The sequence below is a fragment of the Fusarium oxysporum genome, chromosome 1 (assembly GCF_000149955.1).
Source record: "Fusarium oxysporum f. sp. lycopersici 4287 chromosome 1, whole genome shotgun sequence".
In the NCBI taxonomy this organism is placed as follows: domain Eukaryota; kingdom Fungi; phylum Ascomycota; class Sordariomycetes; order Hypocreales; family Nectriaceae; genus Fusarium; species Fusarium oxysporum.
The window spans coordinates 3378557-3392528 of NC_030986.1; the positions used below are offsets into that span (position 1 = coordinate 3378557).

At 50.1% G+C, this 13972-nt stretch overlaps 6 protein-coding genes across 12 annotated transcripts; 4 read left to right on the plus strand and 2 right to left on the minus strand.

Moving 5' to 3' along the window:
- The first annotated feature begins 264 nt into the window (after positions 1–264).
- Positions 265–3022, plus strand: FOXG_00555 (arginine N-methyltransferase 2). Its single transcript, XM_018376988.1, has 2 exons — positions 265–1765; positions 1819–3022. The coding sequence occupies exons 1-2, from the start codon at positions 505–507 to the stop codon at positions 1851–1853; spliced, it is 1296 nt and encodes a 431-aa protein (XP_018232636.1). The 5' UTR covers positions 265–504; the 3' UTR covers positions 1854–3022.
- Positions 291–4799, minus strand: FOXG_00556 (hexokinase). 7 transcript variants are annotated; one of them, XM_018376991.1, is made up of 6 exons: positions 4319–4799; positions 3562–3684; positions 3484–3509; positions 3024–3434; positions 2515–2969; positions 291–2463 (listed from the first exon to the last, which is right to left on the minus strand). In XM_018376991.1, the coding sequence occupies exons 1-6, from the start codon at positions 4356–4358 to the stop codon at positions 2040–2042; spliced, it is 1479 nt and encodes a 492-aa protein (XP_018232639.1). In that variant the 5' UTR covers positions 4359–4799; the 3' UTR covers positions 291–2039. The 7 variants fall into 7 exon arrangements, with proteins under 7 accessions (XP_018232639.1, XP_018232643.1, XP_018232640.1 ...); XM_018376995.1 differs by having other exon boundaries at positions 3024–3509; XM_018376992.1 differs by having other exon boundaries at positions 3562–4799.
- Positions 4800–5298: 499 nt separating this feature from the next.
- FOXG_17898 (uncharacterized protein) lies at positions 5299–5532 on the plus strand (the record flags this gene model as incomplete). Its single annotated transcript, XM_018397907.1, has 1 exon — positions 5299–5532. The coding sequence occupies one exon, from the start codon at positions 5299–5301 to the stop codon at positions 5530–5532; it is 234 nt and encodes a 77-aa protein (XP_018232644.1).
- A 309-nt stretch (positions 5533–5841) lies between these two features.
- On the plus strand, positions 5842–10568 carry FOXG_17899 (uncharacterized protein; the record flags this gene model as incomplete). Its single annotated transcript, XM_018397908.1, has 11 exons — positions 5842–6067; positions 6117–6181; positions 6248–7110; positions 7161–7416; positions 7547–7711; positions 7821–7911; positions 8107–8391; positions 8795–8941; positions 9381–9405; positions 9576–10101; positions 10161–10568. The coding sequence occupies 11 exons, from the start codon at positions 5842–5844 to the stop codon at positions 10566–10568; spliced, it is 3057 nt and encodes a 1018-aa protein (XP_018232645.1).
- Positions 10569–11389: 821 nt separating this feature from the next.
- On the plus strand, positions 11390–13488 carry FOXG_00560 (inorganic pyrophosphatase). The gene is made up of 5 exons (XM_018376996.1): positions 11390–12180; positions 12345–12464; positions 12518–12861; positions 12911–12994; positions 13046–13488. Exons 1-5 carry the CDS (start codon positions 11614–11616, stop codon positions 13185–13187), a joined length of 1257 nt encoding a protein of 418 aa, XP_018232646.1. The 5' UTR covers positions 11390–11613; the 3' UTR covers positions 13188–13488.
- On the minus strand, positions 12983–13904 carry FOXG_00561 (uncharacterized protein). The gene is made up of 2 exons (XM_018376997.1): positions 13597–13904; positions 12983–13538 (listed from the first exon to the last, which is right to left on the minus strand). The coding sequence occupies exons 1-2, from the start codon at positions 13775–13777 to the stop codon at positions 13426–13428; spliced, it is 294 nt and encodes a 97-aa protein (XP_018232647.1). The 5' UTR covers positions 13778–13904; the 3' UTR covers positions 12983–13425.
- Positions 13905–13972: the final 68 nt, after the last annotated feature.

Consider the following 13972-nt stretch of genomic DNA (forward strand, 5'->3'; position numbering starts at 1 on the left):
GTCGAATTCGATACCCTGGAGGATATAAAAAATTTAAAAAAAAAGTGAAGGGTTTGTATACCTAGGTAGGTGCCTATACTTTCAAACTGCGAGGTAATGTTTATACCTCTGTCCATTGATGACTTTGATGAGACCATTATTTAATAACTGGTATGGAACTATGAGACACTTCGTAGAAAGCGATAGACCCTTGCTATAACTAATGCGAGACTTATATTCTGGCTTCTTTGTACCGTACAGACGGCCCAGTTTTCTTTTTGGTCAGGATGCTTCACCATCGAACTCCAGACCTGTATACTACGTAGTAGATCCAACCCTAGCACAAACTTGGCCTTGATTCTTTTTTACAGCCTCAACTCGAAAAATCGGCTTCAACCTTACCATATGCGTAGATAGACAGTCACGCCCGCTGCTCAACCCTTGTAGCCCGTGTATTGTCCACCCATCTCCAAACTTCCGTGCCCCTCAAAATCGAAGTCGACCCCGCGACACAATTTTTATTTCATGCCCCTCATCATGGCTCCCAAAATCGATGATTCTATGCCGGCGCGCATCTCCTCCGATTGCCCAGACGAGATTCGAGAAGTCTTGTACCATGCCTGGGGCCATGATAGAAGTGGTCTGCAGAAACTGCTAAAAACCACCGGCAAGGCAAATGCTCAGGACCCCAAGACTGGGGAGACACCCTTACATGCAGCTATACGTGCCTGCGGGCCTGCTTCTGGGGACGATGACGATCAGGAAGAGGATGGCTCCGTTGAGGAGGCCAAAGAGATAGTTCACGATCTCTTCCTGAGAGGTGCAATTTGGAACGATGTCGATAGCAACAATGAGACACCAGGGTGCCTTGCCCTTAGGCTTGGCCGTAAGCCTCTATACAACCTTTGTGTGGAGGCTGGAGTGCGAGCTGAACTCCTGTTCGCTCTTATGGGGGATTATGAAGCACTATCATCTGGTTCAGATGATGGTGACGAAGAGATGGAAGCGGAACAAGATGACGAAGAAGCTCCTCAACTGGTATCCGCTGAAGACACCGCCCCTCCTCCAGAAGAACCCAAGTTCATTCCTCCCGATGCTCAAGAGAAGCAAGTCACAAGCGAGGAATATCTAAATTCGAAACTTGTATATGATGATGCCAAGCTTGTCGACTCTGACCTCAACGGTGTCATGATGGCCTGGGAGACCGATATCATGCGCCGGTCTGTTGCCGCTCTGATTCCCGACTCAGCACCTGGTAAACGTATCCTGAACATTGGTTTCGGCATGGGTATCGTCGATGGCATGTTCGCTGATTTGAAACCCTCACGCCATCATATCATCGAGGCACACCCAAGCGTTCTTGAGCACCTCTCCAAGGATGAATCCAAATTTGGCCCTAGTTGGGAGAACAGCGGCCCTGAAGAGGGAGCCTTTAAGGTGCACAAGGGCAAGTGGCAAGATATTGTACCAAAACTACTGGAGGATGGTGAGGTTTATGATGCCATTTACTTCGACACCTTTGGCGAAGACTACTCTCAGCTACGTCACTTCTTCTCCGAGTGCATCATTGGCATTATGGACCAGGACGGCAAGTTTAGCTTTTTCAATGGCCTTGGAGCTGACAGAAAAATCTGCTACGACGTATACACCAAGGTGGTCGAGATGCAGTGCGCCGATGCAGGGCTCGATGTCGAGTGGGAGGAGAGTGATGTAGACATGTCTGGTCTAGAGAAGGCTGGCGAGGGAGAGTGGGAGGGCGTACGGAGACGATACTGGACCCTAGACAGTAAGATATACCATATATTTTTACATCACTATCAAGCTAACTTTATTTCGCAGAATACCGGTTGCCTATTTGCACATTCATGGGCTAGACGAATGGATCCATCAAAGAATTCCAGGCCTGTCAGTGGCACACGCTCTTGATAGTCTTTAAGAAACCCTTCGTCTCTATTCGTGCTTTCCATTCAAGTCCACGTCTATCTTCGTTTTCCGACCAACCCTAATATTAACCTTTGATACCCATCACGCGCCTTTCATCAATCGGCCCCCGCTCATGCCTATTTGAAGTTCTCGGGATGAAGGATACCCGCCATGTTGCCCTCATTGATTCGCTTAAGGGTCAGGGCGGCAATCAGGGCGGCGCCGACACCACTGCCGTCCTCGGCAGTAAGAACCTCAATAGGGTCCTCAGCCTTCTTGTCGGTCTTCACAGGCCAGTCGAGAATCTCTCGCAGAGCCTGAGCTCCTCGCTCCTTGAAGTAGGGGTACTTGTTGAACACGGAGCCATCAGCACCGACGTGGCAAGATTCGTAACCCTTCTTCTTGCAGATAGCAGCGACACCACAAGCCGAAAGGCGAGCAGCACGTGTGCCGATGAGCTCGGCGGTCCTTCGAACGAGCTCCAGTTCGGGACGTGTGGGCTTCAGATTCAGCTTCTTGACGAAGAGATCATACGTCTCAGTCAGGTTCTCCCAGGGGTCCCTAAAGCAGACAATTAGCAGTGTGCGTAGCCCCAGCAAAACAAAAACGTACTCTTCAATAGCAGACAGGAAGGAAGCATCGAGGGAGTAAGGCTTGCGTAGCAGAGCAATGTCCTGGTTCTCAAAGATATGGATGGCCTTGTTATCGTGAAGGTCGACGAGGATGAGTCGGAAAATCTCGCCGAGGTAGAGACCAGCAATCATCTTTTCGAAGGCCTGTTGTCCAGGGCGAGGAGACTCCTTATCGATAGTCACATCGTAGGCAGTTCGGGGAAGGACCTTGTGCTCATTGTCAAAAGCTCCCCACTCGCAGTTGATGGCCATGGGCAGATCAGCGGGCAAATTTAGGTCGGCAATCTTGGGAATGGAACCACAGTCTTCCATGTAAGCAGCATTGCATCCCGTACCGAAGATGCAGCCGATCTTCATGGCGGTATCAGTATAGGCTGAAGCGATCAATGTGCCAGTAGTATCATTAATGATAGCCGCAAGCTTGATGGGGACGCCCTATTCACATGATTAGCAGCGATTATTGGGGTTTTAGAGTGATGTTCAGCATACGCGAGCCTTCAGGGCCTCCTCAAACATGGGCACGATGTTCTTGCCCTCCACACCATCAATGTCGAAGCCCTTGGTCCATCGCTGTAGAATACCCTCATCGATGTAGTTCTGGGTGGCAGGATATGAAAATGTGAAACCCAGAGGGATTTTCTCCAGCTTGCTGCAGTCTCCGTGGTGAGTCTCGAGGAATTGGTAAAGACACTCGGCAATGTATTCCCAAAGCTCTTCAGATGTACCAGACTTGAGCTCCTCGGGCATGCGGTACTTGGACTGGAGGATATCGAACTCGGATTTCTCTTCGGTCAGGCTGATCTGGCAGACTCGCAGGTTTGTTCCGCCCATATCCAGGGCCAGGTAAGTTCCGGTTTCATAGCCATCGGGGTATGACATGACCCAGGTAGGATTCATAGGCTATGGACTTGGTTAGAAGCAGGATTGGAGGTGTCTGTTTCGAACTCACGATGCTACCCCCCTCAACACTGAGGCCTATGGAAAGTCAGATAGTCGTCCCTGTAGTCTACAGAACAGTAGGGCTCACCTTTGGCCAATTCGGAGACAAAGTGGTCGGTGATCTCCTTGAGCTTAGCGGGCTCTACCGTAAAGAGCTTCTCGAGCTTGTGAATCTCATCGGCGAGATCCTTAGGGACATCGGCCATTGATCCTGACATGATTTATTGTTAGCAACGGATATTTGAGCTGGTTGATATTATTTTGCATGCATGTAGTTGGAAAGACAAGAAACTCTGAGGAGGGAAATGTTAACAGAAGGGCAGCGCATTTGACTTCGGTGCTGCATGGTCACTGCACAAGCACTGCATCTACACTTTGACAGTAGGGCAGTGATTGCCAGCTGGCAAACCCAATAGCATTCAGTAACCACGAAGTACGAGCTCACGTAATACACCTTATCTGCAAATTCGTTGTTTCCCCGAAACTTGAGGTCATAGTTGCATGCACAGTCGATTATCATTGTTGTCGCCGATTCTTGGCCGAGCCCCAAGAGCCAACCGGGATGGCTCTCGATTTCGCACGACGGCTTTTTGCACTGTCGTGACTCTAGAAGACGACTTCGTCTTGTCTCCAAGGTTCGTCACCAGGAATGTTGGAGAGGATGGAGAAACATCGTCATCGCAGCGCATTTTTGCTGGTTCTGCCCCACCGAGCAAGCTTCCTCTCCGTGAACAAGCAACAGCTCGTGGCCAGCAGCAATTGATGCTCCCAAATAACGAGATGTAGGGTTTCTCGGTCGCGGGGACGTCATAACACGATATGTGATAGCATTTGAGTATACGTACCCTTTCGGGAGGGAGGACGTCGAGGACCGAGACCGACCATTTTGATGAGGGAGTGTTGACTTTTGGCGGGGTTCGGATTTGGCGGGGTAGTGTCTTGTTGAAGCTTCGTAGCGCGTAGGTCACCGTGGAAACTTTTGTAGGGAGCAAGACGTATTCACGAAAGGAAAGAAACACAATTTAGAATAGGTTGAGGAGTATAAGGAGGATGGTGTAGGTAGGGGGATACAGGGTTTTTAAAGCAGCCCAGATATGGATGGGATGGGATGGAAGGGAGGTGGAGTAGAAAGCACCTTATGTAGGTAAGGTAGGTAGGTGCTAGCAGGTCCTGACGGGACTGGACTGAAGTAAATTGAGGTGAGTCGAGGTCAGGACAAGCCGTTGAGCGGGAGATTTGCAGGGAGTTAACTTATTAGTTGTCTTCTCATGTCATCAATCGGCCAGAAGCAAAGTACATCTACCTGCAAATAAAGGTTGACATGTACTTCATCTTCTATCTTGTGACCAATTGGCAACAGCCAGATCGTCCCAAGTCTCCGCTGTCTTGACCCTCAACTACATACTATGTAAGTATCCGAAATACATAGATTTGCACCTGGTTTCTACCTAGGTACCCGAGCTATCTCTGTACCCTTCCTGCCTTCATAGTTTGGTTGATTGACCGCTTCGTTGCAAAAGGAAGTAAGCAAACAAGAGACATCTCTCCTCAAAAATGATACTAGCCCGAACAAGAACTCAGGCGCCTCACGCTTAGACATTCGTGGTCTTAGATGCGTGTGGGTTGAGCTGTCTCTTCTCCTCAATTCCAACTGGAGCCCTGGTGTTGAGCTCTCATCTTGTCGGGCCGTTGATGGAGGGGGCCATTGGTATTAGTGGTTACTTTGACTGAAAGTCGCACAACACATTAGAGTTCCAATTGCGTTTTTTTAGTTGCTTCTCTTTTTTAATGCTGTCTCTTCGAACTCACAATTAGGAAGAAAGTCATGATACCCCGACTATGCACATGTTTCACTGCTCTCAACCTTCATGAGCTGGGGAACATGGGGGTCGGCCGCGTCCAGTCTGGGCAGTTTAAGCTCCAGCTTGGTAACATGATGTCAGGTCCCAGTAAGCCACCTTCGTGGGGGGGGGGTCTCCAAGGCAAGGTACTTGGTTCTTCTGCCGTTCAGGTATCTCACAGTGGCTCCCAGTGCTCAGGCCAACGCACTTTTAGTTAAGGTACCGGGGGTCCGGGTCCGGCGCTACGATTCTCCCGAGCTGCAAGATCTAGCCACGTTTTCATTGGTTAGGCATGGTAGCTATGGAACCTACCCTGAAGCTCCCGCTGACGCGCCAAATGGGCAACGTATGCTTTTTGGGGAGCTGTCTCAGGAGGGTCTAGAAGTTGAGGTGTCTTGAGAGTTGCGAGCTTGCATTAATCAAACTTTAACCACAATTACCTTGCGGTACACGGCCACAACAAATTTTCATTTTTGATAGCTTCGGATCTCTCAATCAATGAGTGCATCCCTATCTAAGCCGTCATCATGAAGCCTTTCGCCATCACCACGGCGCTCTTTAGCTTCGTCTCCTTCGCACTCGCTGGCGCAACTACAGACTCCAAGACATCAAAGGTCATCCTGCCCGTCGATTTTAAACCTCCACAGGTTTTCAAGAACGCCAATTTGGTGCACGTCGAATCCATCACCAACACATTCACGAATGATCAAAAGAGATCTCCGCTATCTACAGCAGACAAGAGACCACGGCCTGGTGCTTGGGGGCGTCAAGAAAGATCCTGAATCCGCTTGGAGCATCACAGCTTGGGCCGACTCGGATTGGAAAGGCGCGACTGTTACGGGAAGATCGACGTTTGGATTCTCTCAGGTATGTGTCTTCAAGCTTGACTATGTCGCAATTTAATACTAATGGGTGCAATATAGTGATATTCAGTACTATCGTATCCGACTGCCCACGCCGCTCAAGCCTGGTGCTCAACAAACACTCGGAATCACCTATTATTACCTGAAAGCCTACACTCCTCTCCCCGCGGCTGTTTCTCAGGACGATGATCAATACCTAAGCTTCAACTTTTCCGTTTATGCACCATCTGCCTACATCACGAAGAAGCAGAAGACCGAGCTTAAGGCTGCTTCGGCCGATGTCCCCGATTATACAAAGCTTCCAGGCAGTGGCGAGGTCAAGGAGTTTCCCGTCAAGCAGGGCACCAAGCTCATCTATGGTCCCTTCGATGAAAAGCCCGCCGGTGCTGTCTCCCCTGCAAACGTTCGCTTTCAGTTTACCAAACCGGTTATTCATGTCAAGGAGCTCGACCGTTTGATTGAAGTCAGCCACTGGGGCGGCAACATCGCTTTCGAGGAGCACTACGAGATGTATCACGGCGGTGCCAACCTTTCTGACAACTTCGATCGAATCAAATATTCTCAGCATTCGTTGTACCGTCAGCATGGGGTTGCAGGAGTTCGTCCTTCGCATTACCTCGACCAGCTGCGAATTCCTCTTCCGGGCGGAAGCGTGGACGCCTACTATACAGATGTGATCGGCAACGTCACGACGTCTACTTGGCGAACCGACAACCGAGACGCTCTTCTTGTTCTAAAGCCGCGATACCCTCTTTTTGGTGGATGGAGGTACCCTTTCACTATTGGATGGAACTCCGATGCTTCTAACTTCCTGCGAAAGACCACCACTGGTAGTTTCGTACTCCGAATTCCTTTCATTGAGGGCCCCAAGCAGCCGGAAGGCGTTGAATATGAGCACATCAATGTCAATGTTCTCCTTCCAGAGGGCGCTGAGTAAGCCAACAGTCCAAGCACTATCTGTGCCTTTGCTAACTTTGATACAGGAACGTCAAGTTCCACACCAACATTCCCGAATCATCCATCGTATCTACCTCGGTTGATCTGACCAGAACCTACCTCGATACTGTCGGTAGAACAGCTGTCAGCATCAAGGCGCGAAACTTGGTCGACGAGTTCCGAGACCGCCAACTCATCATCTCTTACGATGCGCCTCTCTCGAGCGCTCTTCGAAAACCTTTGGTCATCTTTGCCAGTGCCATGGTAGTATTTGTCACTACTTGGGCGTTGGGCCAGGTGCAGGTGGGATTTAAGCCCAAGAAATAGACGCTTTAATAGGAACGGAACGTGTCTTTTGATAGAGGGGTCTTCACCTTTACATGATGAGGAGCCTGGAAGCAGCTGCTGGAAAAGATGTAAAAGTGTAAAATAGAGGGATCTCATATTAGTAAATGGATCAGGTTTCCTGTTTACAAGACGCAAGAAACATCAAATGACAGTCAAATACTCGCTTCGCTTTGGTCATGTTCTGACAAAGACAGCAAAGCCACCACTAAGGATAGGGTCCAAGCCATTATCCGTAGAGGCGGGCAACTCCGTAAGCCAGGTAGGCCCAGCCTCTTTTAATAGCATCTTGGACTTTGCCGGGCTCTCAACACGGACTTTGGTACCACACGAAAGTTGTGTGGAGGGACTGTGTCTCCCAGTTAAGCCTGAGATGGGTGGGCGAGACAGGCTCCGAATGGTCACCCTGGTTAAGGACCCTCTCCTTGTCTGCGCCAGGTTCTGACAGCATGGGTTAGTCAAAAGAAACCGGGCAAAAGAAACCAGGGCACTGGTATAAGATTGAACATGAGAACCCTCCTCGAAGCCTCACACATTCTTTTGCATTTATAATTCAACAACCAATATCTCAAGTTGAGGCTGATCAATCAGGGTCTCACTTTACAGTCGTTTTAACTATCTCATTCGACTAATCCCGTCCTATCACAGCTACGACCAATCTTGCACTCGCCGAACAAACCCTCAAAGAACTACCAGGATGTGTTTTGGCAGTGAACCCAAGCCTAGGACCAAGTACTACTATCACGAAGAGATTACGCCTTCTAGACGATACACAGGTCATCATCACCATCACCACCATCACCACCATCACTCACGCTCTCCCCGAGCAAGCTACACCAGCGTCTCTAGACGGTCCTACAGCCACAGCCCACGAAACAGTGGCACTGTTGTCTATGAGCGCTATTGATCGTCTGAAGGCACCAACGCCGAATTGTGGGTGTAATTAGAGACGATGACGTTGTACAGAGCATGCGCTACTTGGCGGGCTGTGTTTAGCGGCATTGGCAATATGTTTTATGTATTGATAAGGGAACGTATGACTATTTGGGCAAGGCTTGGGGGAAACTGTCTTGTTAAAGATGTTGGATACAGGGTGGGCGTTAATAATGCACAGGAATAGGCGATATAGCGCAATGAAATAAGATGGAGGTTTTTTTTTGTTTTGGCTCAATGGGCTGTGGATCATAAGTTGTCACAGTAGAAAAGGTCAACTTAAGAATCTCAAAATGCTATTCGACCAATGTCTCTTACATGAAAGCCTGAGCCTCGTGCTTTCTTTCTCGGGAGCCACGGATCTTCGTCATTTGGAGCTGTTACTCTGTGACCCTTTGGAAAGCCTGTTCACGTATCGTTTGGGCGGGGTGCGGAGTGTCCCGCAAGGCTGGATCGTCGCTAGAAGAGCTCATGACATCACACTGCATTCCGCCACCGAACATCCAAAGGCTCTCTAAGACAGATACAGGGAGTTACTCCAAATGTGAGCGTAGGTGCAGCTGAAAACATGTACTTGTGCTACCGAAAGCAGGGCAGATCAAGATGTGTTAGTGTCGTCAACGTCAGTTCAAAAGGCCCTTCTGCTTGTTTAAAGCCTGCACAACCCCTGCCTTTGTATCGGTAGCTTTAACTTCTGGAGACCTTTTACATCCATCCCCCTTGTAACAGACCTGACCCGGACCCAGACGATTTGCACTGATTTACCACCCAAAGCGGCTCTGCAGCTGAATTCTTGAATCGCCTTATTCCACTGTAAGCTGTCACCTGTTTGTGTGAGGAGACGTTGGGCTTTGTGGTTCCATAGGTGGCGGGGAAGGCAAGAGTGTTCTGTGATGTGAAAGCTGACTATATGAAAGAAGGTGCATTCTGGACGAGTCGCAGTCACTCTTGAGCGATACCTGATTCACCTGCCTACCTTGGCTCTCTAGGTATCCTTCCTCAAGCCTTCAACATGTAAGCTCCCGTCAGTATCTACAACAATTGTCAAACTTCATATGTTGTCGCGCCTTAACCAACCTTACTGTATATCAAAACACAATGTCACGCTTCAGTTTTGATGCCTCTACTTCACGCCATGAACCACTATGTTTGGAAAGCCCGATTGACGTGAAACCCTTTTCTAGGAATCGCGCACTCTCCATTCGATCCAACAAATCCAAGGGCAACTCTGGTGCTGGTGCCGGAGCCAAGCGGGGTTTCTCCTTCAACTCACTCCGCGGCCAGGTCCAACCTGAGCTGTCCCGTAAGCTCTTCCGCCTCATCAAATCGGAGAATAACCTCATTGGCGCCCATGAGACCGCCGGCCGTGAGCGGGTTTCCATCGCGACTCAGTTATCTGAATGGGGTGAGCACACCGGAGATGACAGTATTAGTGATATCTCGGATAAGGTGGGAGTTGTCCTAAGTGAAATGGGCGAGCAGGAGGACGCATATGCTCATGCTCTTGACGATTCTCGCGCCTATCTCAAGGCTATTCGAAACACCGAGAAGAGCGTACAGCCCAGCCGCGAGAACAAGGATAAGATTGCCGACGAGATCCAGAAGTTGAAGTTGAAGGAGCCTGGTAGCACAAGATTGCCTGTCCTCGAGCAGGAATTGGTGAGAGCTGAGGCCGAGAACCTTGTGGCGGAGGCTCAATTGACCAACATCGTGAGTTGCGACTTGCATCGCGTCATCAACCATTTGAGCAAGACTGACCGATCATGCAGACCCGACAAAAGCTCAAAGAAGCCTATGCTGCCGAGTTCGCTGCCACCATCGAACGTGCCGAAAAGCAGATCATACTAGCCAAACATGGCCGCCGTCTGTTGGAGCTTCTCGACGATTCGCCTGTGGTCCCTGGTGATACACGAGTGCCTTATCAACACTCCTCCCAGGCACGTCAAATCCTCAACGACGCTGAGGATGACCTTCGAGACTGGCGACCCGAGGCTGAGGGCTTTTCTACTCCAGTTCAAAGCCGATCGCCAACCCTTGAGGGAAAGGGAAAGGAGCCTCTGGCTGCGGGAGACAATTTGTCCCCTGTCCAGTCTGAGGCAGCTACAGTTGAATCCGAGACTTCTCCTTTGGAGCAACGGGGTACTAAGTCCTCTGTCTATGCTGAGGTCGCTGGCTAAGTGGGCAATTACAGGATAGTGAATAAGGATGCCGATTCTGGTTATGGCCTTTTGTTTCGATAAGCTTCGTTTTCTTGAGCAGGCGAGAAAGTTCACTTGCTGTCACCGCAGTCTGTCTGGGTATCATCGAGGGATCAGTCCCTAAGTTTAATATGTCTGGGGTACCGAGAGGGGTTCTTGAAGTGCTGTTTGTTTATATCCTTTGATTATTGCTTGGTTAGTCTCGTTAGTTGAATCAGAATGGGCGTGTCTATCAAAAGTACAAAACAGTGTCATTTTGAGGTTCGTAGTGTATGTAGCACCTTGGGTGCAAGAACGACGATGAACCGGCTCGTGGCGCAAACCATGGGCTTAGGCTCATATCCAATTGATTGTTGAATCACTCAGCACCAATCGATATGAGGTGATCAGTATCGTGGGTCCTGGTGCATCGTTTGGGGCTCTGGCTTTTCAAACGGTGTGGATGGATGGGGTCTGCATCTTGGTGTTGCACCAAATAATAAGACGGTTTATGTTCCGGTTACGGAGATGGGAGAATTTTCATGACAGGCTTGAGTGCAGAGCAGAAGGAAATATTTAATAGTCTCCGCAGTGAATATCTTGAATTGACTACACGAGGGAAGTGGAAGAAGGACCTGAGCCTAGACATTGCTTCAACCCATTTAGCTGCAGGTGTAATGAAATAGGCTCATCGGGTCATGACTTGTCTCCGGGCTGTCGGCCGCGTTGTGTGGATATGACACGGCATGGAGATGAGGTCCGATTTAGCACCACCGAGACCCATCATGATATCCAGATCCAGTTAGCTTCTGGTCCGTATCGTCCGTCCGAAAACCAACTCCCGTGCCCGCGAAAAAGACGACCTCGGTCTTTCTTGAAGCCCTGCGCTACAGCCGACGACCGCGGTGTAAGGCCTAGGCATAAGGTTTCTTCTCACCGTATACTCTTGATATAATCTCCCAATCCCTTTCCTCTCTCCCTTTTGCACCCTTCTCCCCGGGGCTGCTCCACTTCAAGCCGCCCCCTAAAGACCAGCTTAGTATTGATGTTACAGCCGCAAAGTTCCCGGCTTCTGCTGCTCCAGAGGTCGTTACGCACTACAGTCACAGGCAGAAGCAAAGGCACAGGCACCACAGCCACTGGGACACTGCTGTACAGTCCCTCCGCAGCGCCGTCGCTGTCGCCATACCGAGTACCTGGCCGGGCCAATTACATGGCGTCGCTGGCAGCACGCAGCCCTGCCGCTGCAGGCCCCGGCGGGAGCAATAGTGCCGTTACCAGTGGTGCCCCGCCCCCTCCATCCTCTTCTTATTCTCACTCTGCTGCTACGTCAACCTCCAAAATTTCTTCCCGTCGAACAGCTCAGATTGCTCGACACTTTTCCTCCTCATCCTCACCAACAGGTCCTGTTTCAAAGCAGAAGCCCGACATGGCCTCCAACTACACCGTCCGCAAGGTTGCGGCTCCCAACACCCTCGAGCACCGAGTCTACATCGAGAAGGATGGCCAGCCCGTTTCTCCTTTCCATGATATTCCTCTCTATGCCAACCAGGAGCAGACCATCCTGAACATGGTTGTCGAGATTCCTCGATGGACCAATGCCAAGCTCGAGGTATGTTCTGGTCAACATCAATTGCGGTCTTGTTACCTGCTCGGCACGCTTTGCTTTTTCTACAGCTGTCGTGTGCTCCAATATTACCCCTCCCCCTCCTTGCGCAATCATTGCCCAGACCGACAAAACGCAAAACATGAATACTGACAAAAATCTCACTCTAGATCTCCAAGGAGGAGCTCCTCAACCCCATCAAGCAGGATATCAAGAAGGGCAAGCTTCGATACGTCCGAAACTGCTTCCCCCACAAGGGTTACCTCTGGAACTACGGTGCCTTCCCTCAGGTATGCTCATATTTATCCCAATCTGACATGGTCATCCCTAACTCGATCACCAGACTTGGGAGGATCCCAACTCCGTTCACCCTGAGACCAAGGCTAAGGGTGACAACGACCCTCTCGATGTTTGCGAGATCGGTGAGCTCGTTGGTTACACCGGCCAGGTCAAGCAGGTCAAGGTCCTCGGTGTCATGGCTCTCCTCGACGAGGAGGAGACTGACTGGAAGGTCATTGTCATTGATATCAACGACCCTCTCGCCTCCAAGCTGAACGACGTCGAGGATGTCGAGCGACACCTTCCTGGTCTCCTCCGTGCCACCAACGAGTGGTTCCGTATCTACAAGATTCCTGATGGCAAGCCCGAGAACCAGTTTGCCTTCACTGGCGAGTGCAAGAACAAGAGGTGAGTTCTCAAACTCCGGCTTAGTGAGCCCAAGACTAACAACTTTAAGCTACGCTCTTGACGTCGTCCGCGAGTGTGCTGAGGCCTGGGAGCGTCTCATCACTGGCAAGACCCCTGCTGGCGGTGTCTCCACGTAAGTCTCTGAGCTGTCTTCCTAACACAGTTGATATTAATGTTTGCATAGCACCAACGTCACTGTCCAGAACTCTCCTTCTCGCGTCTCCCCTGACCAGCTCCCCCCTCTGCCTCCCAACGAGGATGTCCCCGCCGAGAAGATCGATGCTTCCATCGACAAGTGGTTCTTCATCAGCGGTGCCTCTGCTTAAGTGTTCATAGACCAACCATCTTGCATAAAAGGAAGAAGTATGGCAGACATGTAGTCTTCACAAAAGTTGAGCACAGAGATGCTCAAGAACAATATATAAAAATGATGCCAATTGTCGTAATATTATACAAGACCCTCAATCCCTGCTATGCCATGTTGGGGTTCGTAAATGTACATGAGTCGTTTCCTAAACGCCGTTTGTGCAGAGTGTTACAGTATAGCGGTGTTTTTCACATATTTTAATCGGTCAAGTCGGCTGCCTTCTGCAGTTGACGCGAATGTCGGTCTACTTCCTCGACCAGTCCTTTAATGTTGATCTTTTGGCAGTCGAAGTTGAGCTCCTTGCCATCCTCTGCATCTCGTTAGCCATTGGACCCCCATGGAGACTATAGCCTTCTAGTATTACGTACTAAATTTCACTCGTAGGGAGCTGGGCTCTTTTGAAGTTCGGGGTAGGATGGTTGATGTGATTGTCGTTCCATTCGCTCGGGCATTCGGAGGCAGAAATGTGAGAAACAGACGAGCTGGCTTTGCGCAGGCAGAGAACGGGTTGAATTTGGCCGAAACCTCAGTCATAAACTTGGTGATCATCTTGACGGCGAGGAGAAGGCGAAGCTCGTGAAATACGAAGAGAAATTGGCTTTGGCAAGGGAGTCGAACGTGGTCGTTAACACACTCAAGAGCTATAGGCGGGTAGTTTGGCGATGCTGAAATTTCGAGGTTCGATAACGTCTCGGTACATGCATATCGCCCTAAAGGGGCAGCACCCAGCTAACTGCAACGTCA